Source organism: Gorilla gorilla, chromosome 4 (genome assembly GCF_029281585.2).
Source record: "Gorilla gorilla gorilla isolate KB3781 chromosome 4, NHGRI_mGorGor1-v2.1_pri, whole genome shotgun sequence".
Taxonomy (NCBI): domain Eukaryota; kingdom Metazoa; phylum Chordata; class Mammalia; order Primates; family Hominidae; genus Gorilla; species Gorilla gorilla.
Window position 1 is genome coordinate 48,298,119 of NC_073228.2, and position 19,669 is coordinate 48,317,787.

General features: G+C 49.4%; 1 protein-coding gene across 2 annotated transcripts; it reads left to right on the forward strand.

Moving 5' to 3' along the window:
- The first annotated feature begins 2,077 nt into the window (after positions 1-2,077).
- On the forward strand, positions 2,078-15,892 carry PYY (peptide YY). 2 transcript variants are annotated; one of them, XM_004041547.4, is made up of 6 exons: positions 2,078-2,322; positions 10,598-10,688; positions 14,653-14,778; positions 15,145-15,332; positions 15,439-15,519; positions 15,650-15,892. In XM_004041547.4, the coding sequence occupies exons 4-6, from the start codon at positions 15,145-15,147 to the stop codon at positions 15,672-15,674; spliced, it is 294 nt and encodes a 97-aa protein (XP_004041595.1). In that variant the 5' UTR covers positions 2,078-2,322; positions 10,598-10,688; positions 14,653-14,778; the 3' UTR covers positions 15,675-15,892. The 2 variants fall into 2 exon arrangements, with proteins under 2 accessions (XP_004041595.1, XP_055243966.1); XM_055387991.2 differs by having other exon boundaries at positions 2,084-2,322; positions 15,439-15,513.
- The last annotated feature ends 3,777 nt before the right edge of the window (positions 15,893-19,669 follow it).

A 19,669-nucleotide genomic window follows, 5' to 3' on the forward strand; every position in this document is an offset into this window, starting at 1 on the left:
GAACTCCTGACCTCAAGTGATCCATCTGCCTCAGTCTCCCAAAGTGCTGGGATTGTAGGCGTGAGCCACCGCGCCTGGCCAGCTAATATTTTGTTGAAGATTTTTACACATATGTTCATGAGAGATATTGATCTGTAGTTTTTTTTTCTTACAATATCTTTGTTTCATTTTGGTCTCAGGGTAATGTTGCCCTCATAAAATGAACGAAGGAGTGTTTTCTCTTGTTCTATTTTCTGGAAGAGATTGTGTAAAATCAGTGTTATTTCTTCTTTAGTTATCCCGCTCTACTGCACACTTCCTATGATTGTGTCCGTGTTCAGGGCCGGGTGGCAGGAGGACACAGAGAGAAGAAAGCTATAGGGGTTCTCCTTCTTGGGACTACAACTGTTTTTAAAAATAAACACACACACATACACGCCCAGGCTGGTGTCTTACTCCTGCCCGCAAGTGATCCACCTCGGCCTCCCATAGTGCTGGGATTACAGACATGATCCACAGCCCCTGGCCCACAACTCTTGATCGGAGAGGGAAAGATTTGGTTGTCTGTGGACCCTGCAGTCACTGATACTACTGTCACCACTGCTACTCCCATGGAATTGTCTCGGGGCTGGGGCACGGGAGAATGAAGAAGAGAAAAATGGAGTTCCTTTTCTCTCTCTCAGTGCTAGACCTTCCCTTTCCACTCCTGGAGGCAGAACGAGCATTTCTCCTGTTGATCCCTCTCGTAGCCCCAGTGCCCATTCTGGATTTGGCGCTGTCTTGTATCGAGGCTGGGGAATATCAGAGGAAAAATGAGAAACTCATTTCAGCTCAGTGAAACGTTGAATTCTGGCTTTCTTCCCCCGTTTCCCCGCTGTGTTTACTTTCACACTCTTCAGAGAGCTGCCCCGTGCGTGTCTGTCCATGTTTCACAGCAGCATTCAGCAGGAGAGACAGGGTGGAGGCTGCTTACTCCATCTCTTCTGGAACCTAATAGCTTTTTAAACCATCACAACCATATGAAGTAGATGCTATTGTTATATACATGTGGCCGATGACAAAACTGAGGCCCTTAGAGGTTAAGTAATTTTCCTAAGATCACACAGCTAGTCAGTGGCCAACCCAGTCATCCTAGCCCCAGAGTTTGTGGTCTGAGCTGCAAGTTCCACAGCTTCAGAGGGAGCTGAATGTGACAGCTCTGTGGGGTGAGGTATGGGGCTCGCCTGCTGTGGACAGGCCCTGATATCTCACTCCCTCTAACCTGCACGGTGTGTGAAGGGAGAGTGCATAGTGTTTAGGAAATTGCTTTCTTCTTCTTCTTCTTCTTTTAGACAGAGTCTCCCTCTGTCATCCAGGCTGGAGTGCAGTGGTGTGATCTCAGCTCATTGCAGCCTCCGCCTCCCAGGTTCCGGTGATTCTCCTGCCTCAGCCTCCCGAGTAGCTGGGATTATAGGCACGTGCCACCACGCCCAGCTAATTTTTGTATTTTTAGTAGAGACAGATTTTCACCATGTTGGCCAGGCTAGTCTCGAACTCCGGACCTCAGGTGATCCACCCACCTTGGCCTCCCAAAGTGCTAGGATTAGAGGTGTGAGCCACCGCGTCTGGCCTTTTGCTTTCTTCTTTGATGAAGATCTGGACTGTGGTGGGATAGGAATAGCCTTCTGTCTTCAAGACATATGCATGTATGTGCATGTGTGTGTATGTGTGTATACATGCTTATGTATGTGCCTGTGTGTAAACCATGCAGCCATGGACAGTGAGGATGTGGATCCATTCATTCAGCAAGTATACTTGAGCCACCACCATGTATCACACATTATTCTAGTCACTGGGGATATATCAGTGAAGAAACAGAAAAAAACCTCTGCTCTCATGGAGCCTCCATTCTAGTAGTCAGACAACAAGCATACAAATAAGTCAATTACATAGAATGCTAGAAAGTGGTAAGTGCTGGGGAATAAACAGGGCAGATAAGGAGGATTGGGAGTGTTGGGGTAAAGGGCAGGATATAGTTATTAACACGAAACGATGTCTGCCATGTACTCTTGAATGCACTGCCTAAACTGCGATTTCATATGACTTCCTTGTATTCCAGGGGAAACTCATTCAGGCAAGTTCAGCCCTTTATGAGGAATTCCCCTGTGGTCACATTCCAATTCCTGGACCTGCTGCCACCCTCAGAACTGCATGCTCCTTCTTCAGACTTTCTAAGAATGACTCAGGTCATTGGTGGAGTGAAGTCAAGATTTCCAACTCAGTCACCTGAAGAGATGGAGATACCATTCATGGAGCTGGAGGTCCCTGGAGATTTGGGAATTCAGATAACAAGCTAAGATAAGGGTGAGCTACTGACTTGACCTCTCTCTGTGTCAGTTTCATATTCTGTAAAACCAGGCTAATGATGGTACATTATGTGTTGTGAAGACTAAAATAATATGTGAGACGTACCTGGCATAGTACTTGGCACAGTGTAGGCACTTAAGAAAGATTGATTTATTATTTTTGCTGTTTAGGCTACATTGACTTTAAGCTGACTGAGAGATATCCATGGGGATATGTCTAGAAACAGTGGACTATGTGGATAGGGAACTCGGCAGAGGAGCAAATGACAGAGATTTTGGGGGTGATTAAAATCTTGGGGGTAGATGACAACCCCACAGTGAAGAAGAAAAAAGAAAAGAGAGCCAAGGATCTCATCTTGGGGAGCACCAATGTAAATAGGCAGAAACAGGAAATGCCAGGAAAAAATCATTTTTTGTTTTGTACTTACAATGGCTAGAAAAAAATATAATTTTACTTGTTTCTCTCTTTTTTTTTTTTTTTTGTGAGATGGAGTCTCGCTCTGTTGCCCAGGCTGGAGTGTGGTGGCATGATCTCGGCTCACTGAAACCTCCGCCTCCCGGGTTCAAGGAATTCTCCTGTCTCAACCTTCCAAGTAGCTGGGATTACAGGCGCACGCCACCATGCCTGGCTACTTTTTGTATTTTGGGTACAGACAGGGTTTCACCATGTTGGCCAGGCTGGTCTCAAACTCCTGACCTCAAGTGATCCGCCTGCCTTGGCCTCCCAAAGTGCTGAGATTACAGGCGTGAGTCACCATGCCTGGCCAAATATATACAATTTTTTTTTGTTGTTGATACGGAGTCTCACTCTGTCACCCAGGCTGGAGTGCAATGGCATGATCTCGGCTCACTGCAACCTCTGCTTCCTGGGTTCAAATGATTCTGCTGTCTCGGCCTCCTGAGTAGCTGGGATTATAGGCACCTGCCACCATGCTCAGCTAATTTTTGTATTTTTAGTAGAGATGGGGTTTCACCATGTTGGCCATGCTGGTCTTGAACTCCTGACCTCAAGTGATCCACCCTCCTCGGCTTCCCAAAGTGCTGGGATTATAGGTGTGAGCCACTATGCCTGGCCATATATACAATTTTTATTTGTCCATTATTCCAGAATAAAGCTGGAAGAAAAAAAAAAGAGAAAAGAAAAGGAAAGAAAAAAAAAGACTAGTCTGGATGCTAGGGATGTTCATTGCTATTGGTTTCAACATTGTTTCTAGCCCTTTTCTGTAAACAGCGATTTCCAAATCAAAGTCAGGACTGACGGGTGTTTATTTAACCTCTTCTATATGACATCTGTGTCCTCTTTCTTCCACATTGTAAATTCTTGTTCTCAAGGACACAGGAGATGATAGCATTAAAAATCCCATTTATTTTAGAATAGCATTTGTTTGATCTATATTACACAGACGTCTCAGAATAAATACGGACTGGCACCACCAGTTATTACGGAAAACAGTTGATTTTTTTTTTTTTTTTTTTTTTTTTTTGAGACGGACTTTCACTCTTGTTGTCCAGACTGGAGTGCAATGGCACAATCTCGGCTTGCCGTAAACTCCGCCTCCCGGGTTCAAGCGATTCTCCTGCCTCAGCCTCCTGAGTAGCTGGGATTACAGCTAATTTTCAAGCGATTCTCCTGCCTCATCCTCTCGAGTACCTGGGATTACAGGCATGCGCCACCACGCCTGGCTAATTTTGTATTTTTAGTAGAGATGGGGTTTCTCCATGTTGGTCAGGCTGGTCTCAAACTCCCGACCTCAGGTGATCCGCCTGCCTTGGCCTCCCAAAGTGCTGGGATTACAGGCGTCAGCCACCGCATCCAGCCAGCATTAGTTCTACATAACTGAACTTAATGCTCATCACCAGGCCTTATGTCAATGTTTTTCTAGTCATTTTGATTGTCTGAAGTTTATTCTCTAGTAGATTCCTCAGGAAAAGCTTATGGGTATAATATTCCCTGAGATCTTGCATGCTGATAATAGTTTGATTATGCATTTGAAGGTCAGAATAGCTGGGAGGTAGAGGTGAGAGGATTGCTTTAGCCCAAGAACTTCAGACCAGCCTGGGCAACATATTGAGACTCTATTTCTACAAAAATAAAAGAATAAAACACTATTAAAATTAGCTAGATGTGGTGGTATGCACCTGTAGTCCCAGCTGCTCAGCAGGCTGATTGCACCATTGCACTGCAGCCCGGATGACAGAGCAAGACCCTGTCCCCTCACACCGCCCCAAAAAAAGAAAGGAAGAAAGAAAAGTGATGGTAATATAACATAACTTTCTTTATAGAGACAGCGTCTCTCTCTGTCACCAGGCTGGAGTGCAGTGGCACGTTCACAGCTCACTGCAGCCTTGATCTCGGCTCAAGCAATCCTCCCACCACAGCCTTCTGAGTAGTGGCACTAAAAGTGCATGCCATCATATTCAGCTATTTTTTGTATTTTTTTCCTATTTTGACCATCCATGTCAGATTTTTTTTTTTGTATTTTTGGCAGAAATAGGGTCTCTCTATGTTGCCCAGTCTAGTCTCGAACTCCTGGGCTCAAGCAATCCACCCACCTCGGCTTCCCAAAGTGTTGGGGGATTACAGGCGTGAGCCACTGCACCTGGTCAGGGCTATTTTTCTCTTTTTCTTTCTTTTCTCTCTGTTCTCTCTTTTCTTTCTTTCTTTCTCTTTCTTTCTTTCTTTCTTTTTTTCCTTCCTTCCTTCCTTCCCTTCCTTCCCTTCCTTCTTTCTTTCTTTCTTTTTTTTTTTTGAGATGGAGTCTCACTCTGCTGCCCAGGCTGGAGTGCAATGGCATGATCTCAGCTCGCTGTAACCTCTGCCTCCTGGGTTCAAGTGGTTCTCCTGTCTCAGCCTCCCGAGTAGCTGGGATTACAGGTGTGTGCTACCACGCCTGGATAATTTTTATATTTTTAGTAGAGACGAGGTTTCACCATGTTGGCCAGAGTAGTCTAGAACTCCTGACTTCAAGTGATATGCCTGCCTCAGCCTCCCAAAGTGCTGGGATTACAGGGATGAGCCACCGTGCCCAGCTCAGGGCTATTTTTCTAATAATAGTTTTGTATGGGATTTGATCTTAATACTTTTACATTGCTAATTTTTATGTGAAACTAATTTTCCTGAATTTTCAGAAGGAGGCTTCACCAGAGAGTTTTTCTAACTTCACAAATCTCTTCCTTTTATTGTTTTCATGTAATGTGAAAATGACGGTGGCTTTGGTCTGAGCTTTTTCTGGCTCTGTTCCTCTCTCCCCTTTTTATCTGGATCTCTTTATCCCCCTTTTCTTGTCTCTGTGCTGCTTAATTTTGATCCTGCTCTTAGTGGCTTATCTGTGGGTTTAGTACCATAAGGGAGCCCTGGCGGGTCAGTGCTGAGAGCTCAGGGGACAAGAACTTCTCCAGGCCCTTTAGACTTGAACGAGGGCATTGGTGCCCTTGCCCTCGCCTGCTACTGTGATGGCTGTTTCAGCAGCTGTGTGCCGCCCCCCAAAAAATGCCCATTGCACTATCCAGGTAACACCTGTTGACTACATCTCAAGTCATACAAATCAGAGGCAAACTGAAGTGTTTATGCCCCTACATTCATCAGTCATTGGTTAAACCCGCCCCTGGGGAATGGGGAAGCCCCAGGCACTTCCAACGTGATGCAGGCAAATTGGTCCCGGCAGTCTGAGGGCACCCCTGTGACTAAAAGATTCCTTCATTCACGTGGTCAAGAATGGCTCATTTTTTGTACAGCATGGTGACTATAGTTAATAGTTAATAATACTGTACTATAGAGTGTAGATCTTAAGCATTCTCACATAAGAAAAAGTAACAATGTGAGGTGATGGATGTGTTAATTTGGTTGCAGTAATCATTTTACAATGTATACATATATCAAATCATCACATTGTACACTTTAAGTATATACAATTTTATTGGTTAATGATACCTCAATAAAGCTGGAAAATGGCTCATTTTTACATTTCCATTTGGCATTGCATTAAGGGTCATGGAAGGGGGGAAATAGAGGAGTGAGAGGGTACCCCCATTCCTTCTAATAGCACATTTTGAGAGTGGCACACATCACTCTTGCTCACATCCATTGGCCGGAACTTAGTCACAAGAAGTCACTTGGCTGCAAGGGAGACTGGGAAATGTAGTGATTAGCTGGGAAGCCATATACTCAGCTAAACTCTATTGTAAGGGAAGAAGGGGAAAATAGGTACTGGGGAACAATTTATGGTCTCTTTCCTAAGACTGATGGGAAAGAGTGAAAGGAAAAGATGGGTGAGGTAGGGTGACAGGCTCCTACTTCCAGGCAGGGGATTGAGGGAGGAGGAGGATGCATGCTGAGGTGAAGGCCACTTTCATTGTGGTAAGAGATAGCTGAGTTTGGAGGCAGAGAAGACAGAAATTGGGCTGACATGAGGGTTGGGGAAAATGGAATAAAACAGGGCAGGCATGGTGGCTCACGCCTATAATCTCAGCACTTTGGGAGGCTGAGGTCAGGAGTTCAAGACCAGCCTGGCCAACATGGGGAAACCCTGTCTCTACTAAAAATACAAAACTTAGTCGGGTGCGGTGGCAAGAGCCTGTAATCCCAGCTACTCGGGAGGCTGAGGCACAAGAATCACTTGAACCCAGGAGGCGGAGGTTGCAGTGAGCTGAGATTGCGCCACTGCACTCCAGCTTGGGTGACAGAGCAAGATTCCATCTCAAAAAAAGTAAAAAGAAAAAGAAAATGGAGCAAAACAGAGGCCAAGGGCCTTCTAGCTAGGCATGGCCACGTGACTAAGTTCTGGCCAATGGGACAGGAGCACAAGAAGCAATGCAGCTTCCTCATCATACTCTTTATTTCCAACTTTTAAATTGAGGGGTACATGTACAGGATGTGCAGGTTTGTTACATAGGTAAATATGTGCCATGGTGGTTTGCTGCACAAATCATCCCATCACCTAGGTATTAAGCTCAGCAGCCATTAGCTATTCTTCCTGATACTTTCCCTCCTCCCCGACTTTGCTTTTTTGGTTTGCTTGTTTGTTTTTTTTTTTGAGATGGGGTTTTGCTCTGTTGCCCAGGCTGGAGTGCAGTGGAGCAATCACAACTCACTGCAGCTCTGACTCCTCAGGCTCAAGCGATCCTCCCACCTCAGCCTCCCAAGTAGCTGTGACTACAGGCATGCACCACCATACCAGGCTAATTTATTTTTTATTGTTTGGGTAGAGACAGGATCCTGTTATGTTGCCCAGGCTGGTCTCAAATTCCTGGGCTCAAGTGTCCTCCTGCCTCAGCCTCCCAAAGTGCTGAGATCACAGGTGTGGGCCAGGAACCTGACCTCTACCATACCAAACTCTTAAAGGGCAAAATGCTTGCCCTCTACTTCCTTGTTTCTCATCCCTGTGGCCTGGAATGTGAATGTGGGGTAATGAACACCGTTTGTTTTTTTTTTTGCGACGGAGTCTTGCTCTGTCACCCAGGTTGGAGTGCAGTGGCATGATCTCAGCTCACTGCAACCCACGCCTCCTGGGCTCAAGCAATTCTGCTGCCTCAGTCTCCTGAGTAGCTGGGATTACAGGCACCCGCCACCATGCCTGACTAATTTTTTTGTATTTTTAGTAGAGACGGGGTTTCACCATGTTGGCCAGGCTGGTCTCCAACTCCTGACCTCAGGTGATCCACCACCTTGGCCTCCCAAAGTGCTGGGATTACAGGTGTGAGCCACTGCGTCTGGCCTAATGAATATTCTTTTTTTTTTTTTTTTTTTTTTGAGACGAAGTCTCACTCTCATCCCTCGGGCTGGAGTGCCTCAGTTCATTGCAACCTCTGCCTCCCAGTTGAAGTGATTCTCCTGCCTCGGCCCACCTGAGTAGCTGGGATTACAGGCACCTGCCACCATGCCTGGCTAATTTTTGTATTTTTAGTAGAGATGGGGTTTCACCATGTTGGCCAGGCTGGTCTAGAACTCCTGATCTCAGGTGACCCACCCGCCTCGGCCTCCCAGAGTGCTGGGATTACAGGTGTGAGCTACCACGCCCGGCCAAACATTCTTAAACCACGTAGATGGGTGCATAATCTTGGAGTAACAAGATAGATGGTGTTTGGGCTTCTTGTAGATCAGAGGCACCCTATCCCCTGGCTACCAGCTTGGTCTCTTATACGAGAGAGAAATAAACATCTATGATATTTAAGCTACCGCTATTTGGTATCTATTAAGGGGGGGTGCATGAATATCTTAGCTAATATGTTCACAAGTTGACTGACCGATTCAATAACCTAGGAGCACACACGTGCCAGTATCACGTCAGATGCCAGGAGCCACAAAGACACAAGTCCATAAGGGCCTGGTGAATCAGGGAGCTGACTGTGTCTGACATAGGTCAGAACTGTTTCTCCCTGAATCCATACCTCTTTCAGGACTTGAGTTTCTGCACCTGCAGCACAGGCCTCTTGAGACTGTTGGGCCCTTGAAAAAGTTTTGGATTCAAACAGGAGCTCATCCGAGAACAGGAGCATTCATGTGGAGGGGATGTGTGCAGAACTCACAGGGGCTGGCGTCCAGGGACCCTCACAGTATCTAATTTCAGGCTTCGCAACACACACCAGCATTTTATTTTTATTTTTATTTTTTTTCTTTTTTGAGATGTAGTCTCGCTCTGTCACCCAGGCTGGAGCGCTGTGGAGCGATCTTGGCTCATTACAATCTCCGCCTCCCAGGTTCAAGTGATTCTCCTGCCTCAGTCTCCCAAGTAGCTGGGATTATAGGCATGCACCACCATACCCGGCTAATTTTTGTATTTTTAGTACAGACAGGGTTTTGACATGGCCAGGCTGGTCTCAAACTCCTGGCTTCAGGTGATCCGCCCGCCTTGGTCTCCCAAAGTGTGGGGATTACAGGCATGAGCCACTGCACCGAGCCTATTTTTATTGGTTTTTAAAAATTCTTTGGTTGTTATTTAAGCCATTAAATAGAAATACCCTTTAAACATTCAAACAATATTGGAAATATATAAAGTACTAGAGAAGCCCTTGTTTCGATATAAACAGGTCTGAGTCATTGACCAGTGTTTTGAAAAAGTCAGCTTAAATGGGCAATCATAAAGACACATACAGGTCTTAGTCACTTTGTTTTGATTTCAAACACAAAATTCACATTGAGGCACGAATTTTTCTTTGGGTGTCTTGACTCAAATTACCCTTTGACTTTCTTGCATAAATCACACCCACAATCCTATAATTTGTCACCTGTTATTTCCAATTTCTTTAAACTTAAAGACACTTGTGAAGCAATCTGATGGAGCACACTTCTAGATTTTTAGGATTTTCCCTTAAGGGTTTATCTTTCACATCTAATTCAACATGTCAGCAAATCTCTTTGTGTATTACTTCCAAAGCATTTAACGTAGTTTGCAAGGAAACAATTCTTTATGCACTCATATTTCATCAGTTTATATAATATTTTATTCAATTATATGATTACAATGACAAATACACCTGGCATAAACAGGCTAGGGACACATCCAACCAAAAGGCAACTCAACCCAGAGGTAGCTGAATTCTTGCTTTTCTAGACCAGGGGTCAGCAAACTATGGCCCTGTGGGCCTGTTTTTGTACATTCTATGGGTTAAAATGCCTTTTAGGGGCCAGGTGTGGTGGCTCACACTCGTAATCCCAGCACTTTGGGAGGCCAAGGCAGGCGGATCACTTGAGGCTGGGAGCTCGAGACCAGCCTGGCCAACATGGTGAAACCCCATCTCTACTAAAAATATAAAAATTAGCTGGGCGTGGTGGCATGTGCCTGTAATTCCAGCTACTTGGTAGGTTGAGGCAGGAGAATCTCTTGAAGGAAGGCAGAGGTTGCAGTGAGCTGAGATCATGCTGCTGCACTCCAGCCTGGGTGACACAGCAAGACTCCGTCTCAAAAAAAAAAAAATGCCTTTTAGGTCAGGCACAGTGACTCACACCTATAATCTCAGCATTTTGGGTGGCTGAGGCCCAAGGATCCCTTGAGCTCAATAATAATAAAAAGAATGGCTTTTAAAGTGGTTGAATCTGTAAACAGTTGAAATAAACTAAAAAAATTTTATGACATGAAAATTATATAAAATTCAAACTTTAATGTCTGTAAGTAAAGATTTACTGAAGCACTACCATGCCCATTCTTTTTTTTTTTTTTTTTTTTTTTTGGTGTATTCAGTGGCTGCTTTCAAGCTACAGTGGATGAACCTAACGGTGTCAGCAGAAACTCTATGGACCACAAAGCCTAAAATATTTACTATCTGCTCCTTTACAGAGTTTGCCTACCTCTGTTCTAGAGCGAAGCCTGAGCCTTGGGCGCGCAGCACACCACAAGTATCTGTTACTGTGTTTTGCAGAAGCTTCAGGTAAGAGGGAGAGCTCCTAGCAGAGCTCCTACCATAAAAAGTGAAAATCCCTTACTTCTCGGCATCGCTGTTTCCTAAACCCACCCCCCGCTCTTCTCAAGGTAGCTTCATGGTTTGCTTCCTCACTTCCTTCCTGAGCTCAAGTGATCGATCCTCCAACGTGGTCTCCCAGCGCACTGGGAAAGACATGAGCCACTACACCCGGCTCTGATTTTTCTCTATAGCACTTATCAGACATATTCCATGCTTATTTATTTATTTATGTATTTATCCATTTATTTGAGACAGATTCTCACTCTGTCACCAAGGCTGGAGTGCAGTGGCACCATCTCGGCTCACTGCAACCTCTGCCTCCTGGATTCAAGTGATTCTCATGCCATAGCCTCCTGAGTAGCTGGATTACAGGCGCCCGCCACTGCGTTTGGCTAATTTTTGTAGTTTTAGTAGAGACGGGGTTTCACCATGTTGACCAGGCTGGTCTTGAACTCCTGGCCTCAGATGATCCACCTGCCTTGGCCTCCCAAAGTGCTGGGATTATAGGCGTGAGCCACCGCACCCAGCCTCCATGCTTATTTATTTATTTTCTATTTCCTGTCACTAGAATGTGAGCTCTATAAGGGCAAGGATTTTGCCTGTTTGTTCACTACTCCATCCCAGTGCCTAGATCAGTGCCTGGCACACAGCAGGGACTTAATAAGTGCTTGTTGAATGAGGATTGAATTACTTTTTTTTTTTTTTGAGACAGTTTCACTCTGTCGCTCAGGCTGGAGTACAGTGGCGCGATCTTGGCTCACTGCAACCTCTGCCTCCTGGATTCAAGCAATTCTCCTGCTTCAGCCTCCAGAGTAGCTGGGACTACAGGCACGTGCCACGATGCCTGGCTAATTTTTGTATTTGTAGTACAGATGGGGTTTCACCATGTTGGCCAGGCTGGTCTTGAACTCCTGACCTCGTGATCCACTCACCTTGGCCTCCCAAAGTGCTGGGATTACAGGCGTGAGCCACCACGCCTGGCCTGAATTACACTTGCTGTATGACAACCTGCTGTCTGTAGGACCCTGGGCATGAGGAAATGCCTGAGGGTGGAAAGCAGTGGAGCAGTGCCACACAGTGCATGGTGATCAAAGAGAGGCCTTGTGTGTGGGGAGTGGGTACAGGCAGGTGGGTGATGGGGTACAGAATTCTAAGCCTCTGGGGATGAATGGCAGAGGCCACACCATCTTGATGAGTGGCCCTTGAGCCCACTGGACAAGAATTGTTGGCTGGGGTCCAGGTCCATGGTCTCCCTGACTTGGGGTGGCCTTGCCAGGTGCTCTCAGAATGGGGACCAAAGGAGCCCTTTGATTCTGTCCCCTCCCCTTTGATTCTGTCCCCTACCCTTCAAGGACAAACTGGAGGCAGGTCCTGGTCTCACTTCTACAAAAACAATTGTTTCTGAAGTTTCCCCCCTCACACCCTAGACATGTCTCATGGCCACTGAGTCATGCAGCAATGATGGGTGTGGGTGTGTGGATGGGGGGGTGGCTGAGCCCATTGATCGAGGGCTGAGACATCTTCCCCGCTAATCAACAAGTTAATAAGCTCTTCGATGAGGAGGCGGTGATTAATGAACCAATCAGCTTGCCCTGTAATTGGGGAGTGAGATTGGAGGGTGGGGGTATGATGGATAGAGAGGGTTTGCGGGGATGTGTGGCTGGCTCCTGGTCCACACTGAGACCACCTAGGGGCCCATTTACTTTGGCTATAAATGAGGAAGTGACTTCTTCAGAGGTTGTAGCCCGAATTCAGGCCACCCCATGCCCTCTAGCTTCTACAGTGTCTCTCCTCTCTTCCCATCTGTCCTTGGACCCCACATTCCCCAAGACATGACAGGGTTCCAGGGATGTCAGATTCCCCATGGCCATCTCACAGTTTCCTTTGTCTCTGTCCAGAATCGGTGCACTAGAAATCCCCTACCAGCACCATGGTTAGTGCCGCCGCAGGGTCAGAAGAGCAAATAGCCCCCTACTCTCTGGTATCCTTGCCCCCGTTAGCCTGCAGGGTCCTTCTCTAGGCCCTGATCCCTGGGATCACAGATGTCCTAACCAGCCCCCACTGCCCCCTCCATCCTAGGGTGAGCACCTGTCTTTTGTCTTTCCATGGAGGAATGGAATTATTTGATTTCTGCTGTCTCCCCTCCAAACAGGACAAAGGCTGTCTCTGTCTCTCTGTATCTGTTCTGGGAACCGCTCATACTGGGGCTCCCCTATGACATGGCCATATCTCTCCTTTGAGACTGGGGTTCTTGAAGGGCAGGGGTGTGTCTTGCCCCCTGGATGAGGGCTCCCTAAGAAGAATGATTTTTCCCCTCCCTCCAAGGGCAGGATCTATGTCCCCTTGTCCTGGTGTCCTCTTCCACCCCCATGCTCAGCAGGGCACCCTGGTGTTTCCTGGGATGTGGAGTCCCATGGGGCCTGACTGGCTGATAAGGAGCCATTTCCGGAGAATGCAGGTGATTGAACCCATAAAATGGTGACAGAGAGCCCTGAACTCCCCATCTCAGGAGAGCTCTAAAAATAGCACCCACAGCCATCTGTCCTGGGGCTGGAGGGGCTGGCTCAGAACCAAGGGCCTGGACAAGTTGGCCCCATCAGTCCCTATGGGCTGATGGGACATCTGGAAGTACTGGAGGTCTGGGGAGGCCAGGGAGAGGAAGCTGGAAGGGCTTTATGGGGAGACCTTCCCACAGCCCTTTCTCCTCCTGGGCAGGTGGGTTTGAGGGGGTTGGCAGTCTGAAGGTCCTTCCCCTACTCCGCCTCTCAGAGTGGGTGTGGGCCCTAGACTTAGTCTTCGGGTCCCTGCTCCCAGGCCTGCCTCTGGCGCCCCAATGGCTACTCCAGGTGCTGAGCCTTTCTGCCCCTCACAATTGAGAGGTCCTCTTCCTGGGTTCTGCCTCACCCTGCTTTTCCTGTTTGAATCTTGGGTGAGCTTGGCTGCTCCATCACCTCCCAGGGCTTCAGTTTCCTCATCTGGAAAATGGAGATAAACTCAGCTCATCGTCTTGTGATGCCCGAAATTATGCACTACCTGGTGCATAGTAGGTGCTTAATAAACACGAGTCCTTTCCTTCAAAGGATCTGGGCTTAGAGCCCAGTGGAGACTGCCATGGGCTGGGGACAGTGGCATGTGCCTGGGAAGCCTTGGCATCACTCAGGCCCAGAAGACACCAGTGCTCTGAATGATACCTGCATAGGGGTGGAGACACTCTGCCTTGGGAGGGGGCTCTATACCACACATGGCTGGACTGGGGTCTGTGTGTGCCAGTCTGGATACACAGGTGGCCGACTCAGCTGCTTCTGGCGGGGGGATTGGTTTCTGCCTCCTCCTGCCTCTTTTCCAACTCTTTAATAGAGAGAGGACATAATGGAGTGTTCAAAGAGGCCTCTCCCCAAGACAACATAAACTGCAGGTCAGGAGCCAAGGTCAGGTGCTCCCACCCTGCCTCCAGGAGAAAGACTTTCCCCAAGAGGTCCTGTCATTCCTCAGCCCTTCTCCAAGGTATTACTGAACAGAGGCTGAAAAGGGTTGTCTTTTGGAAAGAGTGGTCACACATCCCACGGACTGGAGGGAATGTGTCCACCCTCCCACCCCCAACTCCCATCCACGGACAGGCTAGGGAAGATAGAATCTCAACCCTGGTCCTAGGGGCTGCCTCAGGAGTCTAGATCCAACCGCTTCACTTCCTCAGGAGGCTAGACCTGCCACTGGGGGGCTGTGGGGTGAACATGGGGTTCAGGCTGGGTACCCCATCCAGTGAGACCACAAATCTGAGCATGGCAACTGCCCCCTCAGCTCCTGCGAGGTGGAGACGTCACGCACTGGCTGGGTATAAGCTCAGCGATCTGGCGAGGGTGGAAGGAGGGAGGAAGAAGGGCCCACCCCCTGCTGGCTCCCCCTCCCCCTGGGACTCCCCCTCCCTTTCCAGGCGGGGATATAAGCCCCACAAGGAAAGCGCTGAGCAGAGGAGGCCTCAGCTTGACCTGCGGCAGTGCAGCCCTTGGGACTTCCCTCGCCTTCCACCTCCTGCTCGTCTGCTTCACAAGCTATCGCTGTGAGTGGCTGGGGGCTCAAGCCTGGGGAAACCCAGGCTGTTTTGTGGGGAAACTGAGGCTGGGATGGTGGAAGCTGGGGGTGAGTGGTAGGAAACTGGATTGGAGGGGGCCATCGGAGGTGGGAAGGAGGCCAGCAGCGGGGGTGGGGGTGGGGAGGCAGGCAGGGCTTATGCTCCTCTGGCATGAGGAAACTGAGTCAGGAGACGGTGCAGTGCCCAAGAACACACAGCAAGCCCGGTGGCTGAGCCTTGGTCCGGTACCAGCCCCAGGGAGAGCGTCGGAGCGCGGCCCCGACGGCAGCCGCAGCCTCCCGCCGTGTAGGGTCGAGGCTTGGAATGACCCACGTCCCAATGTCGCCTTCCCAGATGGTGTTCGTGCGCAGGCCGTGGCCCGCCTTGACCACAGTGCTTCTGGCCCTGCTCGTCTGCCTGGGGGCGCTGGTCGACGCCTATCCCATCAAACCCGAGGCTCCCGGCGAAGACGCCTCCCCGGAGGAGCTGAACCGCTACTACGCCTCCCTGCGCCACTACCTCAACCTGGTCACCCGGCAGCGGTGAGCGCAGGCGCGGAGCGGGACCCCTGGGGCTCTCACCCTGCGGTCCCGCTCCACCTGGGGGCGTGGCCAGATCTGACCACGCTCTTCCCTTCCCCGCCCCCAGGTATGGGAAAAGAGACGGCCCGGACACGCTTCTTTCCAAAACGTTCTTCCCCGACGGCGAGGACCGCCCCGTCAGGTCGCGGTAAAAGCGCCCCTGTTACCACACATCCTGCCTCCGAGAGCGCGGCCTGGCCCTACCCTGGCAACATCACTTAACGACGTCTCCCAGGCTCGCCTCCCCAGATCCAATTCCTTCCCCTTCGCTTCCGCAGGTCGGAGGGCCCAGACCTGTGGTGAGGACCCCTGAGGCCTCCTGGGAGATCTGCCAACCACGCCCACGTCATTTGCATACGCACTCCCGACCCCAGAAACCCGGATTCCGCCTCCCGACGGCGGCGTCTGGGCAGGGTTCGGGTGCGGCCCTCCGCCCGCGTCTCGGTGCCCCCGCCCCCTGGGCTGGAGGGCTGTGTGTGGTCCTTCCCTGGTCCCAAAATAAAGAGCAAGTTCCACAGAAACGGAATGTATGCCTTTGTATTTCCTTTCCTTTCTCCTTTGTGGAGGTGGCATCCCGTAGAAGTGGAGGGTGGAGGCGTGGGGGCCAGGGAAGAGAAAACCGACTTGGACAGAGGCGCCCCAGGACAAGGCTGGGGCGGGCTGCGGAGTTCCCACTGCTCGGAGCCCAGGGAAGACTCGACCACCTAGCCTGGAGCTGGACAGCGCCCAGGCCAGGAACTGCTGTGGAAGGAACTCTGGTCGAGTGGGGGCAGGAGTGGATGGAGCTCTGGAAGAAGGGGCGGGGAGCGGCGACAGGAGCCTGCTAGGCAGCCTAGGAGAGCAGATGGGGTCAGGGCTGTCCCTCCCCCACCCCGTGAAGCCGAAGACGGCTGGGGGACGAGTCGGGCACCAACACCCCGGGGCGTTTCCCCAGGAGCTGTATTACTAGCGCCCAGGGCTGGAGTGGCTGGAGGTGAAGTGTAATCCAAAATGGGGCTGTGGAGGAAGAGCCGTGTGGGGGTGAGATGGCTGTACGTGTGCTGGCCGGAGAGACAGGCCATTTCTACCGTCCCCCTTTCCCTGAGTAGAGGAGCAATGGGAGTGTGGAGGCTGCCCTATCCCTAAGAAACCTCCCTCCCCGATCTCGCTGAATTCACACGCAGTGGATAAGTCACGAACTGTTCTTTCTTAGTGACAAGGCCATAGGGACACCTTCCATGTACCCCCCTCCCCTGGACTAGCTACTGAAGCCTAAAGGCTCTGTGGATGTTTAAACTGGAATCCAACTCGAATCCCTCACCACTCTGTACCTATTCCAGAGCCTGCCTGCAGACTGATCTCCCCTGACATCCACCCTTCTCTGCCCCTTTCCTCTAAGAAGCTTGCCTTGATTGCCCAATTGCACTCTTCCTGCCCTCTCTAACTGCCCAGCTCTCAGGGCCTCTGCTCTGTTCACTGAGAGTTCTATGTCTCTGTGTCCTGTCTCCCTCCTGGGGCCTCAAGAAGGAAGGGCCTATGTCTCCTTCCTGGGACACAGCCTCCTGTATCTGTGGGCTCTCTTCTGGGACTCCAGTTCAGCAAGACCTGCCCAAATCTGAAGCAGGGCACTAGGACATGAGGGGGGAAATCAGGTTGAGGTCAAAGCGTGTGACCCAGAGAGGGGAAAAACGACAGGAAGGCTGGGGGCATCCTTGCAGCGGATCAGGGTTTTTTTTTGTTTGTTTGTTTTGTTTTTGTTTTTTGTTTTGTTTTTGTTTTTTGTTTTAGAGATGGAGTTTTTGCTTTTGTCGCCCAGGCTGGAGTGCAGTGGTGCGATCTTGACTCACTGCAACCTCCACCTCCTGGGTCCAAGTGATTCTCCTGCCTCAGCCTCCCGAGTAGCTGGGACTACAGGTTCTCACCACCACACCTAGCTAATTTTTGTATTTTTGGTAGAGACGGGGTTTCACCATGTTGGCTAGGATGGTCTCAATCTCCTGACCTCGTGATTTGCCTGCCTCGGCCTCCCAAAGTGCTGGGATTACAGGCGTGAGCCACCGCGCCTGGGCTGGATCAGGGTTTTTAAGGAGTATTTGCAGTTCAATGGTTCTGGAAGGAGAGAAGACTCTAAAGCTGACTCTGCCATAGCTGCAGAGAAGTTCCCTGCTTGGACACAGGTCCCTTGGGGGCCACAGGGCTCTGACACCCACCCTCCCCTGTGCTGCCCTCCAGCCTCCCTGGAGGTAGAGCTGAAAGGATGAGGCAGAGGAGGCAGGTGGAGGTCACTGGCTATGTGGATTCTGATGCTCTGCGCCTTTGCCCAGGCCACTTTGCCTCCTTGCAGAGCCCTTTCCCTCTCTTAAGCCTGGAAGATACTCTCAGGATAGTGGTCACCTCCTCCTGGAAGCCTTGCCTGATTTCTTGGGGATAGAGTTAGTTTCTTTGACTCCCTCTCCCCACTCATTATCTTAGACCCACTTTCTATACTATTTTGCCTCCTGTCTTCTCTCCTGCAACAGGACAGGTGGGACGAGAGCACACAGTGGCTGCCCTGAGCTTTGGTTCATTGTGTGGGTGGGGAGTGGGAGGATGTGTCTGTGTGTTGGTGTCCATGATCCCCTGTCTATTGGTCTGCCTGGGAGAGCTATAGTCAGTTTAAGGCGGATGGAAGAGAGACCTGGTATGAATTAGGCATGACGACAGACAATTTCTGCCCAGCTTGACATGTCTCATTGACCATCAGTGACATGGGTCCACCTCATGTTCATTTTGAGGAGTGTTGAGCAGTTTCGGGTAATAACATTATTAATAATTATTATTAGTATAATAATAATGACAATAGCAATAATTATTTTTTCCAAAAATCACTTATTTATGTGCGAGACACTGAGCTGTTTGTTTTACATATATCATATTACTAGGATATTGATTTGGCTTAAAAAAAAAACAGGTGGAATTAACAGTGGCTTAAACAAGATGGAAATTTATTTCTCTTGCATGAAATGTGAGTGGCACCTGGGGAGTTGGCAGTTGTGCTCCATGAGGGCATCCAAGAGCCCAGGCTCCTCGTTTGTGGCTTCCCCATGCCCTCATCTATGTCATTTACAGGACTGAAGACAGCCCACCATGGCCTCATCTGTGTTCCGGCCAGTGGCAAGGGAGGGAAGGGGAAGGTAAGCACTCTGGTTACTATGTTGTATGATAAGTTACCCTAAAACTTGGCAGCTTCAAGCAACCATTGTACATCACTCAGGATTTTGTGGGCCAGGATCAGGAAGTGCTCCCCCTGGCAGTTCTTGCTTTGAGTCTCACATGCGGATACTATCAGAGGTTGGCAGGGTTGCGGTTAAGGATCCACTGGGCTGATGCCTGAGAAGCCTCATTCGCATGCTAGTGCTGGCTGTTGAGTTCAGCCGGGGCTGTTGACCATTGTACCTACATGTGGCCTCTCCAGCCTGATATTCTTGGGGTAGTTGGACTTAAATGGTAACTGGTCTCCTGCTTGGAGTATTTAAAGAGAATCAGATGAAGATGGCATTGCTGGTTAGTTTGCTAGGGCTGCCATAACAAAGAATCACAGACTGGGTGGTTTAAACAACGGTTCCTGTGGCTAGCAGTCTGAAATGAAGGAGTTGGCAGGTTGATTCCTTCTGATCTGTTCCAGGCCTCTCTCCTTGCCTTGAAGATGGGTGTCTGAGCTGTGCCTCTTCACATCATCTTCCCTCTTTGCATGGCTGTTTCTGTGTCCAAATTTCCCCTTTTCAAAGGAGAACAGTCCTATAGGATTAGGGGCTCACACACTGTAGTATGACCTCATCATTTTTTTTTTTTTGAGATGGAGTCTCGCTCTGTCGCCCAGGCTGGAGTGCAGTGGCATGATCTAGGCTCACGACAACCTCCGCCTCGCAGGTTCAAGCGATTCTCCTGCCTCAGGCTCTGGAGTAGCTGAGACTACGGGCACGCGCCACCACACCCGGCTAATTTTTGTATTTTTAGTACAGATGGGGTTTCACTATGTTGGCCAGGGTGATCTCAAACTCCTGACCTTGTGATCCGCCCGCCTTGGCCTCCCAAAGTGCTGGGATTTCAGGCGTGAGCCACCGCGCCTGGCAACCTCATTTTAACTAATTATATCTGCAAAGACCCCATTGCTAAATAAGGTCACATTCTGAAGTACTGGGAGTTAGGACTTCAACATATGAATTTCAGGGGGGGCACAATTTAACTCATGACAATCATTTTTGTGACCCAGCCTCAGGAGATACGACATCATATCCCATATTCTGTTGGTCAAAGCAGTCACAAGTGCATTCACATTC